Here is a 23798-nt window from a genome sequence, read left to right as displayed (position 1 = left end):
GAACTTCTTGATTATCCTCTCTACCTCTGCTTCTTCCTCAGACCTTCATTTCCCTAGGAAGCAATTCAGAAGCCTATTTTGTCAAGCAGTTTCTCTAAATTAATTCTAATTTAATGAAAATTAGAACTTTTATTGGGTTAGTATGCTGGAGAAAGGAACATTAATGGGGAAGGGAATAGGATGAAGGGCAGGAAAATGAATTTGGCTGGAGGATCAATTCCCAGGTGCTCAGGGAAATTCCAGACCAGGCTCCTGTTTGTACAGAGGAGTGACTGTTCACATTTAAGGGAGGGATAAGTAATGCCTGTACGTGTACATTACTCTTGTAAGCTTTCTAGAAATTGCTTTTAAATTTTCTCATCTTTTCCTGGAATTACATAGATAAATTTGGAATTTAGAGAAACCCTTTGGTATTAAAAAAAAAAAGTATGGTATGTTTATATCAGCCTACTTAATACTTTTTTTGGGGGGGGCAGGGTCTCATTGTGTAGCTTCAGACTCTCCATCCTCCTTCCTCAGCCTTTAGAAATTACATGTATCACCACGCCTGGTTTTAATACTTTATTGAAACTGTATTAGGTAGAGAGCAGTGCTTCTGTCTCATTGTACATCTTGGGTATTATAAGCTACCAAGAAGTACTGAGGCTTTATAAAAATACTGGGTTTAAAACTTACATATAAGGCTGGGAAGGTGGTTCAATGGTAGAGTGCTTTCCTTGCATGCATGAGGTCCTGGGTTCCATTCCTCAGCAGAAAAAGCCAGAAGTGACGCTGTGGCTTAAGTCCTATCCTTGAGCTGAAGAGGTGAGGGAAAGCACCCAGGCCCAGAGTTCAGGCCCCAGGACCAACCAAAAAACATAACATAACAGCAGGGTGCTGGTGGCTCACGTCTGTAATCCTAGTTACTCAAGAGGCTGAGATCTGAGGATCGCTGTTCAAAGCCAGCACAGGCAGGAAAGTCTGTGAGACTCTTATCTCCAATAAACCACTCAAAAACCGGAAGTGGCGCTGTGACTCAAGAGGTAGAGCACTCGCCTTGAGCTGAAGAGGCTGAGGGACAGCGCCCAAGTCCAGAGTTCAAGCCCCACGACTGACAAAAAAAAAAAAAAATAACAAAACAAAAACTTAAGTATAAAGCTAGGCATAGTGATACATATATGTGATGTCATCTAAAGGTGTAGATTAATTTTCTCTGCCCATGAAAGAATTAAAAGACAGGGAAGTGTTTAAAGCTGACAGAGCAAGTTTATTTGAAAATAAAAGACTCTTGAGTTCAAAGTGAGGTCTTAAAGTGGAGTCCAGTGGAATTCTCCCAGACAGTTTTTAGTATGGGGCTTCTCCCATACCTCCTCTCTAGGACTTTTACTGACTGCTTGGTGACCTATGCATGTGCCACCCTAGCTCTTTTTATTGATTGACCAGATACCTAGGCCATTATGGGAAGGTGAAGCATTTCTACAAGAGCCCAGAGGCATTATGGGAACAAGAAACACTGTGTTATATCTACCTACCTACCTCACAGTTTCCCTTTTTCTGATCTTTGGTTTCTTAGTGCTCTGGAGGCTGAGGCAGGAGGATCATGAATTTCACACCAACCTGGGAGGTATATAGGGAGTCAGAGGCCAGCCTGAGCCACATAGTGACACGGCGTCTCAAAAAAAAGGAAAAGAACTATCTTTGGTAATTATATTTGTGGAACTCCATAGAGGAGTTGTATTGAAATCAGGCAAATTATCATTATAGCAATAAAAGTTGGGATAGCCAAATAGACTCTCAGAGGAGGAGTAAGAATACTTGTCATCGGCATTTTCTCTACTTTTCTTGTTTGCATATATTCTAGATCTCTTTTGATTACATATAAATGTGACTTGGAGTAAGATTGCATTAGGTGTTATGTAATAACCCTTTTCTATAAAAATAAATTGAGTCATGTTGGTTGAGTGATTTCAGGAAAAGAAATTCAGCTGGGTTAGTGATCTGAGCCCAAGACTTCTGTTTATTTGGCTCTGCCATTTTATCATAGTATTTTGGTTTCTGTGGCAGGAGAAGTAAAATAATAAATACTGAACAAAGAAAATCAGTTTCCCCTGAATGTTTAGATAAAAATACAAAGGAAAACAGTCTTTTTATGTTTGAATGGTATAACTGCCTTTTCGTTCAGCTCTTTTGATGCAGTTGAAAGCTTCATGTTTCACTGAGATCATTTTTTCAAAGTCATCCTTCTTAATATTTATGTCAGTGAATATGCTTTGACGTGTTAAAATATTAAGATGTGACAATGTAATATTTTGGAAGTATTATACATTAGAGAATAGATTGGGTTTTTGTTTTATGCTTTTTGAAGAAATGGTCTTTTAATAAATTAAGAATAATTTTTTGGGACTGGGAATGTGGCTTAGTGGTAGAGTGCTTGCCTAGCACTCATGAAGCTCTGGGTTTGTTTCTTCAGTACCACGTAAACAGAAAAAGCCGGAAGTGGCACTGTGGCTCAAGAGTAGAGTGCTAGCCTGGAGCAAAAGATGCTCAGGGACAGTGCTCAAGCCTTGAGCTCAAGCCCCAGAACTGGCCAAAAAAAAACCAAACCCATAACTTTTTTGTGGTTGTCTAAATCTGAAAAGTAATTCCAATTTTAGATTGTTTAGGAAGTAGAATTTCAGTACAGGAAAACATAGCATGTGTAGTTTTCTGTTGATCTTTAGATATATCATTGTTAGAAGTAAAGAGAGATTTCAATTGGAATGAGTACCTTTTTCGCTACTTAATTTTCCTTTCCATAGCTCCACATGAGGAAGCTAAGCACAGTCCATTCTACCTCCTGGGTTAGATTGGGGGTCATGGGAAGATGATGACATTGTTTATTAATCCAAGCATGGTTTATTTGGTGGTAAATGTTTGTTAGTCTTTTAGAAGTTTGGGGGCAAGGAAATTTAAATTGGCACTACTGGGGTTCAAGTATTTTTGTTGTAGTTGTTGTTGCTCATGGGGCCTGAACTTTGGGCCTGGGCACTGTCCCTCAGCTCTTCAGCTCAAGGCTAGTGCTCTTCCACTTGAGCCACAGCGACACTTCTGGCTTTTTCTACTTACATGGTGCTGAGGAATGGAACTCAGGGCCTCATTCATGCAAGGCAAGCTCTCTACCACTGAGCCACCTTCCCAGCCCTCAAGTAGTTGTAAAAATTTTGAGCCGGGAGCTGGTGGCTCACTTCTGTAATCCTAGAATACAGGAGGCTGAGATCTGAGGATCAAGGTTCAAAGCCAGCCTGGGCAGGAAAATCTATCAGACTCTTCTCTCTAGTAAGCCACCAGAAAACCGGAAGTGGCACTGTGGCTCAAGTGGTAGAGTGCTTGCCTTGAGCTGAAGAGCTGAGGGACAGCACCCAGGTCCAGACAGCACCCAAGCTCCACAACTGAAAAAAAAAAATTGAAATTCAAATACATTTTTAATGACTAAATATTAAAAAGAGTCAATACAAATCATCCAGTCAGCTGCTTCACTTACTGATGAAACCAAAGCCCAGCCAGACTTGTTGACTGTCCTCTATACCACAGAGATAAAAATTGCAAAACCAGGATTTCATTCTAGAGCTTTGAATCCTGCTTTACTCCTCCCGGTGTTGAACCATTATAGAAAAAGCATCAGAACTCAGAAGACACAGGAGACCATAATTATAACAGAGGTTCAGGTTTCCCTGCATCATAGACTTTTTTCTGGTGTTGTAAGATAGTTAACCGTTAGAAAGAAGAACATGGAATTATATGGCTCCTGTGTTTAAATTAATGGTTTCAGAGAGGAAAAAATTTCCTTTTCTCTCCCCTCTCTTCCCCTCCCCTCTTCACCCCTTCCCTCTCCTCTCCTGTTTCTCCCCTTCTCTTTCTTTTCTTCCTTTTTTCTGCAGGGTATAGAATCTAGGACCTTGTCATGTTGTACAGGTTCTCTGCCATTGGGCCATCTACAAGCATGTCTTTTGGGGTTGTGTTAGGCTTACTATATTGCCCAGGCTGGTCTGGAACTCCTGGGTTCAAGCAACTCTCCTGCCTCCACCTCAGCATACCACCAAACCCTACTTACAAATATATAATGCTTTTAATTATATATTAACAGAAATCTTACTTCAACAAATTATTCTGCATCAATCTAGTTTTTCTTCACCTCACAGAAAATCTTATAAACCAAATAATAGTAAGGAATAGAAATGCTTCTCACATTGAATAGCATGGATTTGGTGCATTAAATAGTAAAAGCTACAATTTGCTTTATATTTCTGATAAGCTAAGCCTTATGCTAGGAGTGCTTGCATATATTATTTAGCCCCTACTATCCTGGACGATAGATATTATCATTTTGTTTTATAGAGGAGGAAAATAAAAGAAGTTTAATAACTTGCTCAGAGGCACAGATAAATGGGAGTTCAGATCCTGAGACATAACCAATTTTACACATTCACAGTCTTGATTATATATATATAATATGTGTAAAAAAATATATATATATATATAGGTTGTGGGGCTTGAACTCAAGGCCTGGGTGCTGTCTCTGAGCAATTTTGCTCAAGGCTGGCCCTGTACCACTTTGAGCCACAGCTCCACTTCTGGTTTTGTAGTGGTTAATTGGAGGTAAGAGTCTCACAGCCTTTCCTGTCTGGGTTGTCTGGGTTAGGTTTGAACCACAACCCTCATATCTCAGCCTTCTGAATAGCTAGGATTACAGGTGTGAGCCAGCAGTGCCCCACTTGATACTATTTTTTTATGCTTAATATTGGTGTAGGTCTGTGAGTCTTCTATCCAGGGGACAGAACAGAGAAAACATCATTCCAATCTTCACAGTGTAGAAGGAAAGTAGAGACTGCAGCAATTAAGCAGAAATGCTCATTACTATTAATGTTTGCTGAGGGGCCAGGAATTTCATGCAAGAAGAGCTTATTGATTGGAAATTTTCTGTGGTTAGGCAATAGGTGTTTCAAAGGTTGGAAAATTAATTATGTCATACTTGCATTTGGTTTATTTAGTGATAGTTACCACTCATAACAAGTTAAATATGGCTTCTACCATTTGCATGTTGGCATTAGTGACATGGAAAGGGTTATGCATGTCTCATATTTCCCACTGATTTACATGAGTGACTTTTAAAAATAATTATGATTTCTGTTCCTCATTTTACACTCTTGGCAAGTACCTTTTGACCTTTAAAGTACTTTAGTTTAAAAGTTAATCATTACTTACAGATCCATAAAGTGATTTTGTAAGGCTAAAACATCTTTTATAATAAAATCATCATTTTATTTTTATGAAAAAGTAGACGTAACTGAATAATAAAGCTTCTTCCTAATGAGACAGATAATATACTCTCAATAATTAACTGAAGATTTCTTATAAGAAGTAGGCTTTCAGGCTGGGAAGATAGCTCAGTGGTAGAGTGCTTGCCTTGCATGCATGAGGCCCTGGTTCAATTCCTCAGCACCAGATGAACAGAAAAAGCCGGAAGTAGTGCTGTGGCTCAAGTGGTAGAGTGCTAGCCTTAAACTGAAGACCTGAAGGACAGCGCCCAGGCCCAGAGTTCAAGCCCCACGACTGACACAAAAAAAGAAGTAGGCTTTCTGGAGACTGGATTATGAGGGGGTAAAGCTTAGACTGTGGATATAGGCGCTCATTCAGTCAAGCTGTAGGTAGAGAGCAGTTACTAGATAAAATGTTAGCATTAATCCTGGAGCTGCCTCCATAGGTTCCAGTTACTGACTCTGTACTGAAGACTTCCTGAATCTACTTCTGATTGAGATGCCACCTGTGATCCTTTTGCTTGCTTTTTAATTCCCTCCCTCCTCTCCTCCTTCCTCCTTCCTTCCATCCTCCTTCCTTCCCTTCCTCTTTCTCTTTCTCTCTTTCCCTCTTTCCCTCTTTCCCTTTCTCTCCATTCTCTCATTCTCTCATTCTCTCTGTCTCTCTCTCTCTCTCTGTCTCTCTCTCTCTCTCTCGACACATCAGACAGAAACTGGCTTAGAAAAGTTAAATGAACACAGTTGGTCTGTCATGGTTTGTGACTTCTAGTTTGATGCCTATATTCATCTTGATGAGGCTCAACTGGATTGTCTGATCTAAGCAAATAAATACTGTAAATCATTACATTCTTTTATGCACACCCCTGGGGCACTTTTTGACTGTGTTTACACTGATTTGTTATCCCTGTTACAACTGGTTTCTATAAAGCAAGCTGGTTAAGACATAGAATTAGCTATTGAAGGTAGATACCAGTATCTACATGCATATATTCAGACTGTATTTCATTTAAAATAGCCTGTAATTGAGACTTTTAATGGATTTTTTTTATCTTTTCTCAATTTAATCTCAATTAAAATCCACTCAGAAACCAGCTATAGTTACCCTGTCAGGCTATTTTCTTCTCAGTGTTTAGTCTACAGGTGTTGACTCTTGTATGTCTCACTGCCATAGATCACCTGCTTCCTGCCTCTTCCTTTCCCCCACATCTCATATGTAGAAGTAGGATGGAAAAGGGGCGTTGATGGAATTGTGCTTGGAAGGCTTTTGTTACAGGAGCCTGGTAAAGTCCTGTGCCATCTCAATCTGCCATTATTCCTTGGCTCTAGTGCCCAAAGATTAATGCTTAATGACTGTTGATTTAAAAGATTTCTGATTCTTATTGATAGACAGTGACATTCTAAATAGTAGGGGCGTGTTTCAGTTGACTTTACTCTCTAGTAGTTAACTAGGTACTTCAGAGAAAGTTGGATTGTTTGATTTTATTTCATAGAATTTATATAGTAATTTATAGAGAATATAATAATAGATCTTTTTACTTTTCTAGAAATGAACAACACTTCCTTTTTTCTCAGGTAAATCAAGGACCAAATAACTACCTTTCATTAAGTCCGTATCTTAGGCTGCTGTCAACATTTGAAAATAGAGGGAAAACAGTGTTGGAGTTAGAAATAGAGATAGAAAGATAGTTGTTTCTAGAAGGATTTTACAATATGGTTTATTGATTTTTAGGGGAAATTGTATTGGTACAATTGTAGTTTCACCTAGAGTGAAGAAATAATACAGAAAGAAGCAAAGTATACTTACACTTGTTTTCTTTACTGCTTCATATATTATAGAGCCATGGTAAAATATCATTCATAACCTGGATATTAACATTGATGCAGTCAGCTGACCTTTATATTTCATAGGTCTTACTCATCTGTATAATTTTGGGAGCCTTATCACATATATAGGTTCCCATATCTACTACTATAGTCAAGATTGTGAAGTTCATTAACTTGCCCTTTTATAGTCATACTTATTTCCTCCTACCTGTCCATCTATCTCCCAAATCCCTGGCAACTACTAACCTATTTCAAATGTTTTGGTCATTTCATAAATGTTAGGTAAGCCAGAATTATGCAGGCTGTAACCTTTTGGGATTGGCTTATGATGGTTACCATAATTCCCTGTAGGTCCATCCAAGTTGTGTGGTTCAGTTCTTCACTTTTCTTTTTTGAGTAGTATTCTACCAAAAAATATCAAGGCAGTTTGCACTGACAGATTCCTACAAATGATGCTGTGATTAATCCTTTGTGTTCAGGGCTTTATGTGTGTTAATGTATGTTTTCATTTCCCTGAGTTAAATGCCCAAGAGTACAATTGTGAATTGTATAGTAATTTCAGGTCATACTTTTCCAGTATAGGTATACTCTTTTACTTTCCCACCAGCAATGGATAAATGAAGGATCCAGTATCTCTGCATGCTTCTAATTCTTGGTGATTGTCACTGTTTATGTCTATACATTCTGATAGGTATGGAGTGGTTCCAACTTGCACTTCCTTAATAATTTCCTAATAATGCTGAATATCTTGTCATGTGCCTGTTGACATCTTTATATACTCCCTGGTAAAATTGCTGTTTCCTGTTATTTGGAGATTAAACCAAAGACCTCACTACTACATCCTAACAATTATGTCTATTTTCTATTGAGAGTCCTTGGTTTATCTTATTTTATGTTTTTGAGATAAGACCTCACAGTCCTTCCACCGCAGCCTCCGAAGTGCTCGGATTATATGCATGTACCGTCATGCCCAGCTTGGTTTATTTTTTTCTTCAGAATTATTTTGTAAATAATTATCATCTATAGATTTAGAATTTTATTCGCTAGGAAACATCATCTATAGTATGTAAGGGCTTCTGTAGTCTGACTACCATCTGCTTTTCCAATATCATAATCTTACTACTTTTCAAAACAACCACACTCCTAAACACCCTATTCCCTTTTATAACTTTCTTCTACTTCCTAAGAGAACCTTTGCTCTAGATAATTTGTCATCCTTACAGAGTTAACTCCAACGTTACAAAAATACCCCTGCATCTGCCTTGTTCTCTACTCATTAATCTAGTTGATTTCTTTTTTACTTTTTATTTTTTTGTCCCCACTTTTGGCAGTACCAGGGATTGAATTTAAGCTTTGCACTTGCTTGACAGGCACTACTACTTGACTCCGTTTCCAGCCCATTTTTCTATTGATTATTTTTGAAGTAGACTCTTACTTTATGCTTATTCAGCTTTTCCTACTTGTGCTTCTCTGCTTTACTGGAGATTATAGTTATATGCCATTTTGCTCATCAGTTATTTGAGATACACTCTTCTTTTTTGCCTGGTCTGGCCATATATACAGAGCCTCTAACCTCCATTTCACCATCTCTACCTACCAAGTAGCCAGGATTATAGACTTGAACCACAGAGCCCAGTGTATTTTTCTTTCTAACATTTCCGATAAGCATATTATCTATTTGATTATATATCAACAGAAGGTATATTGTTATATTCATTGTGCCTCCCCCAGTGCCTGGGCACAGTATACGACACATAGTAGTCACTTAGTAAACATTTATTGGAAGAATGACTAAGGCGGTGACTATCTCAATTGCATGTTGTCCTGCACACACTGCTCATAGGAGAATAAAAGTAATAATAACATGTGTTGTATATTTAACTATATACCTAACTGTGCAATGCACCTCTTTCTCAGTCACCTTTTGCTGTTGCCTAGCTGTTGCCGACTCATTCTTTCATAATACTTAGTAACCTTCACCTACCCTAAAGCTTCCCCCCATCCCCACCCACAATATGTGAAAATAAATATTGTAAGTAACTTACAAGCAGTTTGTATCATTGGTCCTGGTTGATACCTGGCACAAATTGGGTGATCACATCTGAGCAAATAATGGTCAGGTTAAATATTGCTTTTACTTGTGTGAGGTCAGAATCCAGCTGTATTTTGAGTAAACTAGTGTCCCACTGACCAGGCTTCCAGAATGCACAGGAAACATCTGTTAATTTTGGAAAGAATTACGATGATTGGAAGAATTACTGTTATTGGGTAAAACAAAGGTCTTTTGAAAAAGAGAAATTGAGTTAAAAGAACTCTTTGTCACATAGCAGCAGCAACCAGTATGGCATGGTTAAGTCCTCCTTCAACTTCATGTACTAGTCAGAAAAGCAAAAGTAATTGTCTCTCTGAAAAAAAATCTAAAGACTGAAGAGATGCTTGTAGAATGGAAGAACTGTCCATGGGTCTTATGTGTAATAAGCTGAAAATGAAAAACGTCTGGGCAATCTGTAGATAGCTTGGTGAAGTTGTTTTTTTTTTTTTTTTTTTTTTTTTTTGAGGGGGTATGATACTGGGATTTGAACTCCGGGGCTTGTGTTTCTTAGGCCATTGCTCTACCATTTAAGCCATGCTCCTAACTCTGAAATTTTTGTTTATGTATGGAAATGATAGGAATAATTTAGATGTAGAAAATACATTTTTTTCCTTGAGAATTATTATTATAAGTTATTTCAGGATTTAAGACTGGTTATCTTTTGCCATAGTGTACATGTCAACATGGTCTGATTGTTTTGCATTTGGGGGTAGATATTATGGGAGTCTATATCTCCAACCCATATTCTCCTTTGCCTTTGACTTTCCCAAGTATTCATGAGAAAGGAGAGGGGAAGGAGGGAGGGAGGAGAATGAAGAAGAGGGAACAAGGAAGGAGGGAAGGGAAAAGGAGAAGGAGGATAGGAGAGAAAGGAAGGAAGGAAGGAAGGAAGGAAGAAAGGAAGAAAGGAAGGAAGGAGGGAGGGATGGGCAGGAAGGTAGGCAGGCAGGCAGGAAAGCAGGAAATCAGGTAGGCCAGGCATTATGGTGCCCATCTATAATCCTGGTACTCAGGAGGCTGAGAAGGAAGATCAAAAGCTAGCCTGAGCTATGTAGCAAAAGCCTATGACAGAAATAAACAAAAAGTTGTTCACACAGAAAAATTAACTTCATTAGTGAATATGGGGGGTTTCAGTATTATGAGTTGCTTTACTCCTGAAAGTTATATAGAATCGTTTTTTTTTTTTTGTTTGTTTTTTTAGTACAGGCAAAGTGAAAGGTAAAATGCTAGTTTTTTCTCCCCTCCCTTTTTTTCTCTCCCTTTTTTTCTTTTGATTTGTTTTTACTTTTTAATTTTAATTTGGAAACTTTTAGGTTAAGTGCACAGTTTAGCAATAGTCAAACTCTGTCCCCAAAGGCTATTACTATCTTCAAGGACAAGCTAACAGTAACTTTTCCCTAGGGCAGGAACCCTGAGTCCTTTTCTGAGATTTGTGCCTAATGTAAAGCCAGACCCACCATCAGCTTAATAAACATCTCTATGGTAACACATGCAGCATGCCTGGTAAATGAATAGAATTTGTCTGTCTACTTTTCTTCCCTTCTTTCTTTTTTTTGGGGAGGTCTGGTCGTGGGGCCTGAACTCTGGGCCTGAACTCTTCAGCTCAAGTCCAGCGCTTTACCACTTGAGCCACAGCGCCACTTCTGGCTTTTTTCTTTTTTGCTTATGTGGTGCTGAGGAATTGAACCCAGGGCTTCATGCATGCAAGGCAAGCGCTCTACCACTGAGCCACCTTCCCAGCCCCTTCCCTTCTTTCTTGCTGTTTTCCCATATGTTGATTTCTTTTCACTTCTCTTTGTTCTCTGTGTTTTTGCCTTTAGCTCTTGGCGTAGAGCAGATGAGAGAGTCTATTAGACTCTTTCCACTTTGGTCCAGTGGGAACATGAGTAGAAAAGAAGTAAGAGCTCTTTGCTTTTCATTGCAAAATGAAGTTGACATTACATTCAGTGGAATCAGCAACTTCATTGCATTGGTGACACGTGCTTATTAATGTCATTCATAAGCCTTTGTCTGCTTTTGTCAGTCCTCAAAGTAGTCATTATTAACCAAAGAGGAACTAAAAATATGCTTGTGAAATAGTGGAATATCTCAAAATTAGTCAGTATTTTAGGAAATAAGGGACTATTATGATATGCATTTGAGCCGTAATTCTGAGTTTCCAGTTGTTATTGTACAGGTGGTAAGCCACTGAGAAGCAACTGCAAAATAAAAATGGAAACCAAAATGGAGGAGGGCCACTCTGCAGAACTAGTTCACATGACCACAGTGCAGGGAGTTCTTTACTCAGACATTGAAGCTTCTGATGATAATGCAGAGGCTTCTTTCTGAAGTAATTTTGTGTGCAATATTACATTTCTAAATGTCTAGAACAAGACTTTTTTTCTTAGTGTTACAGATAACTAAACATATATGAATGAAAAGAGCAGGCGTATGAATAAGCTGTTGATGTAAGTAGTATTAGAACACTAATATTAACTCACCTAGTCCTGGCAAAGCCTTATCAGGTTTTCATTATTATTACTGACACTTTATGAATGAGAAAACTGAGGCACAGGGAGGGTTAAATTCTTATGAATTTCATTAAACCTAGTATATGGCACAGTTAAGATTCCAAGAAAAAGGTTTGGTCTGCAGCTAAGGTTTGGTCTGCAGCAGATTCTATCAGTGTAATATAAAGGCAGCCACAGAGTATAAATGATTAAGTATGTCTTAATGTCGTAGACTCAGAATTTTAGGTTACATCTATTTTTCACATCACAAAAATCTTTTTTTAACCATTTAAAAATGTATAAAACAACAACTTGGGGGAGGGGCTGTCAGGAGGGAAAATCTGAGAGAAAACGAGGGAAGAGGTGACTCTTCAAAAAGAAATACATGGGGCTGGGAAGGTGGCTCAGTGGTAGAGCGCTGCCTTGCGTGCATGAGGCCCTGGGTTCGATTCCTCAGCACCACATAAGCAGAAAAAGAAAAGCCAGAAGTGGCGCTGCGGCTCAAGTGATAGAGCGCTAGCCTGGAGCTGAAATGCTGAGGGACAGCACTCAGGCCCAGAGTTCAGGCCCACGACTGGACCCCCCCCCCAAAAACACAAAAAACAAAACAAGCAAACAAACAAAAAGAAATGCACTTATTATCTGATTTATGTACCTCTAGCCCCTCTGTACATCATCTATACAGTAACAATTACAAAATAAAATAAAAATATAGGGGCTGGGAAGGTGGCTCAGTGGCAGAGTGCTTGCCTTGCATGTATGAAGCCCTCAGTTGGATTCCTCAGCACCACATAAGCAGAAAAAGCCGGAAGTGGGGCTGAGGCTCAAGTGGTAAAGCGCTAGTCTACAGCTGAAGAGCTGAGGGACAGTGCCTAGGCCCAGAGTTCAGGCCCCACGACTGACAAAAATAAATAAATAAAATGAAATAAAAATATACATAGTTGAGATCTAAACACACATACGATGTACAAGCCATTCTTACTGAAACAGACTTTGGTGACACATTCTTGTGATCCCAGCTTTGGGGAAGCTGAGGTGGAAGGACTCATAGTTTGCCTACAGTTGCCAACTACATAGGGAGATCTTGTCAATTAATTAATTAATTAATTAATCATAAAAGCCCTATAGTTAGCTCTTGGCCATTATAAAAACAAGCAGCATGCTGGAGTTACAGATACAAATCTGTACCTGTGTGAGATATTAGGATAATGTCTAATTCATTCAGGAACTAGATCAGGGATCATTCTAATTTCTAGGGTTACCATAGGTGAACAAGAATGATTCTGATTTTTTAATGAACCCTGATATTCTCCCTTCTAGTGCCTGTTTTTAAAAACATATATTACCTGTTGCATGTAATAGACATGCTCACAGTCTCTCATCTAATCTTCATAGCAAGTGGTATTATCTCAGTTGAACAGCTGAGAAGAGTGTGTAAAGGCTAGCCAGTTACGAATAACCAGGCAAGACGTAGAGCGTACCTTCAAATGCAGGTCTGTCTTAGGCTTAAAGCAGTGTCTTCCCTTCTCTACAGCCTTTCCTTTGCTCGTAGAAATGTGTAAAACTACAAAAAAAATGTTTATGATCTTGTCAAAAGTAATCTTTGTATTTTTCTCTTGTATTTGTGTATTTTTACCTTCCTTCCATTTTCTCTAACTCTAGCCTTCAAAGATGTCATCATAGTTTAATAGAAGAAATGTTATTATTTGCCTGGGTTTCCCAAAGAAGCTGGAAATACACTCAGCACTAGTCAGCCACGTAGCTGGTGGGAGGATACGCTGATATGTGGATTGAGTGTGCAAGGAACTTATGTGTGGTGGTACACACTTGTAATTGCAGCACCTGATGTAGAGGAGGATCGTGTGGTCGGGGCCAACCTGGGCTACATAGTGAACTCTAGAGAGAGAGGAAAAGGAGAAAAAGCGGTGGAGTAGAGGGGAGAAAAAAGAAAGATAAGGAGGGAAAGGAGGAAACAAGAGGGGAAAGAGTTGAAGCTGCCTGGGCTAGAGCTTTGTGGTAGATTGCTTACTTAACTTGGGCAAGGCCCCTGGTTCTATTTCTCTGTACAGTTAAAAAAAAAAAAGGTTGAGGAAGAAATCCATGCCCTTCCCTGATGCTTGCTGCAGCCTCTCATTTTGAGAAAATAGACCTGTTGGATCCAGGTTCTGAATAGGTTCCAAAAAGGGCTTTGGATTACTGATGATGTATGGTTGGTCTAGAATACATCTTTAGGAGAGATCTTTTGGGACTCCTACCAAGGAAGAAAAATGGTGGATGGAATTGTTTGTACATATCTGTAAAAAGGATTTTTTTCCCCCCTGAGCAGTCATTTAACCTTACTCTCGCTGGCTCCTATGGGGTTCCAGAGAAGCCTGCTGTCCTTTTCCCATGTCACTGTGAATCCTTGTTATAGTTATGGCTCCTGTTAGAGGAAATAGGAAGGGTTGCATAAAATAAGATAGAGGACTGAAAGAAGACATCATTTGGGTTTAGTTACTGGTTTCCTTGGTTGGCTCCATTATTTTATTATAGTAAGATCTGTATTTGATGTAACATTTAACATTCTGTAACATGAATATGTCATATTACATGAATTTTTTTTTTTTTGGGTCCGGTCATGGGGCCTGAACTCTGGGCCTGGGCGCTGTCCCTCAGCTCTTCAGCTCAGGGCTAGCGCTCTACCACTTGAGCCACAGCGCCACTTCCGGCTTTTTTCTTTCGTTTTTTGCTTATGTGGTGCTGAGGAATCGAACCCAGGGCCTCTGGCATGCAAGGCATGCGCTCTACCACTGAGCCACCTTCCCAGCCCCATTACATGAATTTTTTAACTTGAAAATTGCTTGAGTTTATCATTATAGAGGTTGTTTTTATATATACACATACATACACAAAATATAATTAGGTATGTACAAAGTAACTTTTGATGCCCCTCAATGTGGTTTCTCAGGATAACTCTGTTAGAAACCATTATTGCACTGATTTTGTACTCAGTATCTCAGAGACTGGCACCCTCTTTGGTTTTCTGGGCTTCCTCTTCTTCACCTTGTTATGGAGGGATTCCTGTACTTGGGTTGTGGCAATAGCTAAGCACACGAAGCCCAACCCCGGACATAAGATCAATAGCATTTTATTAGTGTCATATTTTCATAGTCCCTAGCCTAGGATACCACCTGCCAGTCAGAACTACATAGAGATTTCACTTGGGAACAAAATGAACCAGCCAGGTCTGGCTATGGGAGGCAGGCTTTGTAGTCTCAGGAGGTTGAGGTCCCTGCTAGTTCCTTAGAAAAGGATATGATTGGCTTGTTTGAATGATTCTGTGGACTGGCAGGGCGTTAAAACCACCATCAAAGATAAGCAGGGAACCTTATCACTGGAGCAGAGTCAGGAGCGGAACTTGGGGTTAGGTCCATTTACGACCCTCCTGGCTTCCCCAGATACCAAGACAGAGCATAATATTAAGCCTTAATTTTTGGCCTTATACTACAGTCAGTGGTTTTGCACTGAGTCATGATCAAGAGCGTTGCATGTGGGTATATTTTCCAGAAGTCTCACCAGCTTTTCAGTGACTATTAGGAATACAATTATTAGACATTAGAGGAAGCAGTGTAGCATGTACAGCTGACACAGGACAAGTGCTTAAATCAAAGGCTGAGAAGCCTTACTTTCCTACCAGCCAGTCTCCCCTGATAGGTCCCCTCCCCTACTGTGAGAACCTGGCAAAGCCCTAGGGAGGTTGGGGTTGGATAGCCAATTGTCTGTTCTGCCTTAGCTGAAGTCATAGTAAGACTTTTCTGGCCAGGCTGGCTTTGAACCATAATCCTGAGATCTCAGATCTCTCAACCTCCTGAATAGCTAGGATTATAGGATGTGCTGTGTGTGTGTGTGTGTGTGTGTGTGTGTGTGTGTGTGTGTGTGTGTGTGTGTGTGTGTGTGTGTGTGTGTGTGTGTGTGTGTGTGTGTGTGTGTGTGTGTGTGTGTGTGTGTGTGTGTGTGTGTGTGTGTGTGTGTGTGTGTGTGTGTGTATACTGCCTGGTTGCTATCCCTTAAGGCCTGGTTGCTATCCCTTAAAGTTTTTGCTAAAGGCTAGCATTCTACCACTTGAGCCAAGCTTCATTTCTATTTTTTACTGGTTAATTGGAGATAAGAATCTCATAGTCTTTCCTGCTTCAATCCTCAGATCTCAGCCTCCTGAGTAGCTAAGATTACATGTGTGAGTCATCAGCATTCAGTTTGTGATAACATTTGTGTGTGTGTGTGTGTGTGTGTGTGTGTGTGTGTGTGCTGGTCAGTGCTTGAACTCTGATCCTGTGCCTCTTTGTGCCCAAAGCTAGTACTCTATCACTTGGGCCACAATGCCACTTCTGGCCTTTTCTGAGTAGTTTATTGGAGATAAGAGTCTCATGGAGGGGTTGGGAAGGTGGCTCAGTGGTAGAGCGCTTGCCTTGCATGCATCAGGCCCTGGGTTCAATTCTTCAGTACCACATAAGCAAAAATTCTTCAGCACCACATAAGCAAAAAGAAAAAAAGCCAGAAGTGGCTCTGTTGCTCAAGTACCGCTAGCCTTGAGCTGAAGAGCTGAGGGACAGCGCCTAGGCCCAGAGTTCAGGCCCCATAACCGGACCCCCTCCCCCAAAAAAAGTCTCATGGACTTCTCTGCCTGGGCTGGCTTTGAATTGCAATCCTCGGTTTTTAGCCTTCTGGATAGCTAGAATTATAGGCATGAGCCACCAGTGCTCGGCTAACAATCAGTCAGTCTTGGGGCTTGACCTGAGAGCCTGGGCAGTGTCCCAAGCATTTTTTGCTCAAGGCTAGCACTCTACTGCTTTGAGCCATACATAGTGCCACTTCCTCAAAAGTTTTTTTTTTTTTAATGTACCAAAAGGTGAGTAATTAAGTCTCTTACCACAGGACTTCAGTCTCAAAGACAATTAGTCATCAGTTTCTTCTGAATCTTTCCAGGGATAGTCTGCATATATTATAGCATATTTGTATATGTGTGTTCTATGTGTATATATAGATATTAATTTTTATTATTATAAAGGTGATATACAGAGGGATTGTGGTTATATAAGTCAGGCAATGAGTACATTTCTTTTTGGAATTTCCTTGCTCTCTCAGTTTCTCTCCCCTTTTCCCACCCACAATGTATAGTTCATTTTCAACATAATATCTCATGAATTGTTTTAGGTATACTTTTTTTTTTTGGTTGATCGTGGGTCTCGAACTCTGGGCTTGGGCACTGTCCCTGTACTCTTGAGCTCAAGGCTAGTGCTCTACCACTTAAGCCACAGCACCACTTTTGGTTTTCTGGTGGTTAATTGGAGACTTTCCTGCTGTGATCCTCAGATCTCAGCCTCCTGAGTAGTGTTCTATATATACTTCAAAAACAGTTTTTTGAGGTGCTAGGGTTCAAACTCAAACTCAAACTCAGGGCTTTGCATATTCTAGGCAAGTCTCTATCACTTGTGGTACCAGTCCTCCAAAGCACATTTTCTAATATATTTTTCTTGTATGTGTCTATGTTCTTTTTTCCAACACAGACACACTATGTACCCTTATTGATTGATTGATTTTGTTGGTCATGGGGCTTGAACTCAAGGCCTGGGTGCTGTCTCTAAGCTTTTGCACTCAAGGCTAGCACTCTATCACTTTGAGCCACAGCGCCACTTCTAGTTTTCTGGTGGTTAATTGGAGATAAGAGTCTCACAGACTTTCCTGCCTCAGCTGGCTTTGAATCATGATCCTCAAATCTCAGCCTTCTAAGTAGCTAGGATTATAGATGTGAGCCACTGTGCCCACCTCCCTGATTTCTTTTTACCCTGGCAGTATTTCCTAGAGAACAGTCTATGTCATTGTGCATTGATCTACCTCATTTTCAAGTAGATGTTTGACAGTTCATTAAATAGAAATTCCCCAGTTTATATAACTCATTTTCTATTCATGGTGATTGCTGGAAACTTTTTTAAACTGCTTCATTGTGACTTTTAAACTAATTACAAAAAAAAAATCAATGCAGGTATCTGAAGTACTTATACGTGGGGCTGGCAAATGGTTTAAAGTGGTAGAGTGCCTGCCTAGCAATGAATTCTAACTCCAGTGTTGCAAATAATAATAAAAAAATCTATTGAAGGAATTTTAAATTATTTATTTTTAAAGCCATTTTTCAAACTTACAGTGTGAGGGTCATATCTTAAATAGCAGCCTCATGATGCAGATACTGATTTTGTTTTTAATCAGTAAGCTACATTTTTAGGAATCCTAGTTGTAAGAGTATTCCTGGGGAAGAGAATGGGATGGTATTTGGAAGGTGGAGGGGTGAAGGTTGGCCCTTGAAAACTAACAGGCCTTTTTCTCTAAGTCTGTCTTCAAAGCCTGGTTTCCTTCCTAACTGAGTCCCCCGGAGCTACTTTTAAACAATCTCTGGTTTATATTTCAGGGAAGCGGGATGTTTTTGTGTTGCTTCTTTTTCTGAAATCACAGACCTTATTACTCTTAAAGACTTAGTTGTTAATACACTAAAAATTACTAACTGAAGCATGTAAATTGTATACATTTTATGTTATAGGTTCCTTTTCATTCATTCTTTGTTTCTGTTAACAAATGATGTTGTGCTGTTTTTTTATATTTAATGATATTATTTACTTTTATATATGTATGTGTTACTTTTTTTTCAGGGGGGTGGGGGAGGGGAGGGCACTGATCCTGGGCCTTAATCTCAGGACCTGGGTGCTTTCCCAGAGTTTTTGTGCTCAAGATTAGCACTTTACTACTTTGAGCCTCAGCTCCATTTCTGGCTTTTTGGTAGTTAATTTGAGATAAGAATCTCATGTATTTTCCTATCTGGGCTGGTTTTGAGCCATGATCCTTAGATCTCAGCCTTCTGAGTAACTAGGATTATACACATAAACTGCTGGCACCCAGCTACAGATCTTTTTAACTGAGGTCAAGATAATGCGACCCTTAAGGTTTTTTTTTTTTTTCATCTTTTTAAATTTTTTTTTTTTTAATTTTTAAGTGTTATTATAAAGGTGATATACAAAGGGGTTAGAGTTACATAAGTCAGGTAAAGAGTACATTTCTTTTTGGACAATGCCACCCCTCACTCTTTCCCAAGCAACCGTTAAGTTTTGCACTTGAAGTTTGCCTTAACTTTTCAGGCAAATTTTTAAGTTTCTTTTGACAAGAAGGTTAAAATGTAGGTACGTGCTTTTCTTCCGGAGAAGGACTTCTGTGATTGAAATGGGCCCTTTGTCTTATTCATAAGCTATGCCATGTTTCCAGAAGACTTAAAGCAAGGGAAATGGAGAATATTCCAGATGTACTGTGCAGTGACAAAGAACAGTTGAAAAGGAGAATAAGGATTTGGGGGTTGAGGAGATTGCTTAGTGGTAGAGTGCTGGCCTCGCATATATGAGGTCTTGTGTTCAATCCTCCCAGCACCACAATAAAACAAAGTAAAAAGGAGGTTTTCAAATTGTGTTTTTGTTTCTTTATGACATTGGAGTTTGCAGGTTTATAAGGCAACAAAAGTAACAGAGTGAAGAATTTTCTGGTGAAAGTAAATAGAAAAGATTTTCTGTTGAAAATCATGAGCCAGGGATTGGGAGGTGGCTCAGTGGTAGAGTGCTTGCCTTGCATGCATGAGGCCTTGGGTTCGATACCTCAGCACCACGTCAGCAGAAAAAGCTGGGAGTGGCACTGTGGCCCAAGTAGTAGAGCACTAGGCTTGAGCTGAAGAGCTGAGGGACAGTGCCCAGGCCCAGAGTTCAGGCCCCAGGACCAATAACAACAAAAGAAAATCATGATTATTATACTATTAGTATATCATAATAACTACTAGTGTATTATACATTTTTTTGCTAATTTTCCTATGTACATCTTTCAAGTTGTTAGTAATTTTTTCACTGTTCCCATGATAAATATGAAAGCAGCCAAAGGAAATACACAATCACAGTCACAATGAGACATTCTGAGGACAGCAGGTTCTGCTCACTTGGGCTAGGAGTAGAAAACAGAGGAAGAGGAAGACCACAGGACTTCAGATTTCCATGTTGTCACTTGTCATTGAGAAAGAAACTTCTGAAGGGGAGAGTATGGGAATGAATTGCATTCTTCAGATTTGGGGGGCATTACACGAGACTTCTTTGGACAAACTCACAGGCAATAGAGGGATTGTCCTTTTCAGAACAGACAGTACTGTGTCATCTTTCAGTTAACTGCTTGTCCTTCATTGTTTCTGCTGTTCTTGCTATTCTTACACTGGGCTGGGACTTGTAATTTAGTAGAGGCTCTAAAGGTGTGTTTGTGTGTTTTATACAAACTTTATGTTCCTAAAAACTCCTAGAGAAAGGAATTAAATATTTTTCAGAAGGCAATTCCTTCTAAAAGAGAGCTCTTTGGTATGACATAAATTTCTAGTGGAAAAATGTTCTGCTTAACAAATGGAAGAAAAAAGTAACTAAAAAGTTATCATTTCAAATATACAGAAATTGGCAAGTAGAATTGAGAAGGTTACCTGTTCATAGGAGTTAATTTCGGGCTTTATTTTCTCTGGATTTTTGAGAAACCAGGCTCTTTCCAGAAGTAAATCTGTCTTAGAATGCTTACGAACTTGGAGCCGGGTCTTTGTTCTGGCTGTTGGTACAGCTTACTTTCTTTTTACAGGGACTGTCAAATTATGAATTTACTAAGCAGGAAGATGTGGAAGGAAGCACATTGTCCTGTTCCTTTAAACTGCAAAGTAGACAGTATTCGGGTGTTATTTTCCTGACAGTGGGAAGGAAATAAAAAGAATAGAAGAAGAGCCCCAGACTACATGATTAGCATCAGTAAGGAGTCCATGTTTCTTTATCAGAAGTCTAAAATTATCTAGGTTGATTTGGAAGCTGCCAACAATTATGCAGGAAAACATTTAAGCCATTTTAGAAATGAACATGTAAATGTGGATCCTAGATGCCATCTTTCCTGTTTTACTGATTTTATCTTAACTTTTCTAGTTTCTTTTCTATGACATTTGTCCCTTTCCCAATTCCTTACAATGTCGCCACTACAATTCAGGTCTCTTTGCAATTGGATAATGGTGAAAAATTCTTGAAGGCCTTTTGTCCAACAGGCAGTACGCTGGGAATTCACCTGAAGAGCACAATTTTTTTTCACATTTTAATGAGGAATAGGTACTTAACTGGAGGAATGCTAGAGGACTCACAAGAAAAGCACACCAGTGTGGGGTCAGGAGAGGGGAGCACGGAAGCTTGTCCATATGCTTTAAGTTGTGATTCCTTAGCCATCAGCAGCAGGAAACGCCTTTTCCCGCAGGGAGTGGACATCAATGCAAACCTGAAGAAAATAGGTTTGTCCTCCTAAGCCATGGCTTCTCAGTTACACAGAAATACCACACTGGGAAACAGACTTCAAGAGCGCCTAGATGAACTCATACAGTCTCAACAGATCACCCTCACCCCGCAACTTGCACCTCAAGTTCTACTTCAGTTTCAAATCAGAGGGTCAGGGACAGCATCAATTTCAGGGGCTCTCTCTCTAAATACATACAGATTCTGAAATAATGTATGGACCTTTGTATTGAATGATGTTGAATTCAGAGACATGACAGAGCTTATTAAAACAGATAAAGTGAAAATTGTAGCCCATGATGGTAAAAATACTACAGAATAAGTCGGAAGAAAAAGGCTTTTTTACGCCGTCTCCTGTTATTACTGCTTTTTGAAGAAAAGCATAGTAAAGACTTTTTAAATTTATTCTAGCATTGCAAAAATGACTACACTGTACTATACTATCGGAGAATACCCGCAGAAAGAAGCTTATAACTCTATTCCTGTACTTTACCTTTATTATACACCATGATTTTTTTATGACAAATCAAAAGTGGTTGTCTTCCTGAGAACATTCTTTAATAAATTCATTTTAAAAACTCAAAAATTTAGTTGTTATTATAAAGGTGATGTACAGAGGGATTACAGTTATATAAGTTAGGCAAAAGAAATATACATTTCTAAGCCGGGCATCGGTGGCTCATGCCTGTAATCCTACTACTCAGGAGGCTGAGATCTGAGGATCGCGGTTCAAAGCCAGCCCAGGCAGGAATGTCCTTGAGACTCTTATCTCCAATAAACCACCAGAAAACCGGAAGTGGCTCTGTGGCTCAAGTGGTAGAGCACTAGTCGTGAGCTGAAGAGCTGACTGATAAGGTTCCCTGAGACCCTCTCCACTAAGGAAGGTTTGGCAGTGGTGGTATTCCTTGGACATTTGGCTGTTGGTTTGGTTTCTGAAGCAAGTGTGTAATCAGGAACTACCAGAAAATATGTCTTTAGCTTTTAGGATTCCTTTTATAAATTCTCAATTTGGAGACTTTGTAGCTGAGTGACCTGCCCATGACCTGCTCAAGAGGCATCAGAGTGGAATGCAAAGTGTCTTGTTATTCTGCTGGAGTGTTTTCCCTGGTGGTTTTCTTTGGATCTTTTACTGTCTCCACCTATATATACACTCTTCTATCTTGCAGATATTCTTATAGACTAACATCAGGGGCACAGTTTCAAAACCAACTTGCTCCTAAATCTTAGCAGCCACCATAGAAAGCATGATTTCTATTGTCTTTGTGGGAAACTTTCCGTGGAATTCCCCTAAAGAGTTGATTGCAACAATGGGTGTTAGTTTATGAGATCTGTTCAGTACAAAATGAGAAAATTTGGTCATATCAGCCTGGCAAAGGACAAGTTGGTAAATGAATGTGGTACAGTGGTTTTTAGCCTATATCAGAATTACCTGGAGGGCTTGTTAAAATGCAGATTGCTGGGCTTTATGACTTGAATTTCTGATTCTGTGAGTGTAGGGTGGAGTGTGAGAATTTGTAACTACCCTGTTCCTTTGCCTGTCTTATAATGTAAATACATACAAACAATAAGCAAAGAGGTGGGCACATGTTCATAGTAATAGCACATACATCTGAGTTGTCATCATCATCATTTCCTCCTAAACCTTAGATATTAGGTAGATTTTTTTTTTTGCTTGTTAATTGTTATTGTTAACCACTAAGGCCCAAGGAAGTAGCCCAAGGTACTCTTCTAGTGTACCTATGCAGCCAGTGCCTTTGGGGGTAAGCCAGCACACTCCTGACAAGATTTATTTTATCTTTAATATCAGAAAAAGAGAGTTAATCTTCTAAGGGAAGGAAATATGGAATATGGAAGCTAGGATGGTGGTAGCTGAAGGAGCCAAGGAATTTGGCTAATATGGCTATTTCCATTCCTCAGATCCCTTAGATTTATTTGTTCACAGCATAAGGGTAAGGTAGTTGGTTTTGTTTTGTTAGTATTCCTTGTTATGGATGGTGACTAATGCATACTTCCTGTTGAAGGAGTTCCGGAGCATCCCAGGAAGTTCAGGATGATCTTGACCTTGGTCTTGGTGACCTGCCCTCTGAAGAGGAGGAAGTCATTAACAGTTCTGATGAAGACGATGTCAGTTCTGAGTCAAGTAAAGGAGAACTGGATCTACTGGAAGTTAAACGGGTATTTTTTGATAGTTAATTGTACTGTTGCAATGCTTGAGAATAATATTTATCACTATGATGGGCATAAAAACTATAGAGAGTTTTCTTTCTTTCTTTTTTTTGTTGGTCGTGGGGCTTGAACTCTGGGCCTGAGCGCTGTCCCTCAGCTCTTCAGCTCAAGGCTAGCATTCTACCACTTGAGCTACAGCACCACTTCCAGTTTTCTGGTGGTTTATTGGAGATAAGAGTTTCATGGACTTTCTTGCCTGGGCTGGCTTTGAACCGTGATCCTCAGATCTCAACCTCCTGAGTAGCTAGGATTACAGGCATGAGCCACCAGTGCCGGGCTTTGTAGAAAATTTTCTTAACCTCCACTAAACATTTTCAAGGTTAGGGGCTGGGAAGGTGGCTCAGTGGTAGAGCGCTTGCCTTGCATGCCTGAGGCCCTGAGTTCGATTCCTCAGCACCACATAAGCAAAAAGAAAAAAGCTGGAAGTGGCGCTGTGCCTCAAGTGGTAGAGCGCTAGCCTTGAGCTGAAGAGCTGAGGGACAGTGTCCAGGCCCACGACTGGACCAAAAAAAAAAAAAAATTTTTTTTTTCAAGTTTATCT

General features: G+C 39.7%; 1 protein-coding gene and 1 pseudogene across 1 annotated transcript in view; both read left to right on the top strand.

Annotated features, from left to right (window-relative positions):
- Positions 1-23798, top strand: part of Fgd6 (FYVE, RhoGEF and PH domain containing 6) — a 106087-nt gene that overhangs the window by 16357 nt on the left and 65932 nt on the right. The window contains exon 3 of the mRNA XM_042693327.1: positions 23053-23206. Coding sequence (XP_042549261.1) covers positions 23053-23206 — 154 coding nt within the window. The remainder of the gene's footprint in view (positions 1-23052; positions 23207-23798) is intronic.
- On the top strand, positions 21048-21353 carry LOC122119278 (annotated as a pseudogene).

Source organism: Dipodomys spectabilis, unplaced genomic scaffold (assembly GCF_019054845.1).
Source record: "Dipodomys spectabilis isolate Male_0828 unplaced genomic scaffold, ASM1905484v1 ptg000163l, whole genome shotgun sequence".
Taxonomy (NCBI): Eukaryota; Metazoa; Chordata; class Mammalia; order Rodentia; family Heteromyidae; genus Dipodomys; species Dipodomys spectabilis.
Note: the sequence above shows the minus strand (reverse complement) of the source record. Positions and strands in the feature narration are given on the sequence as shown.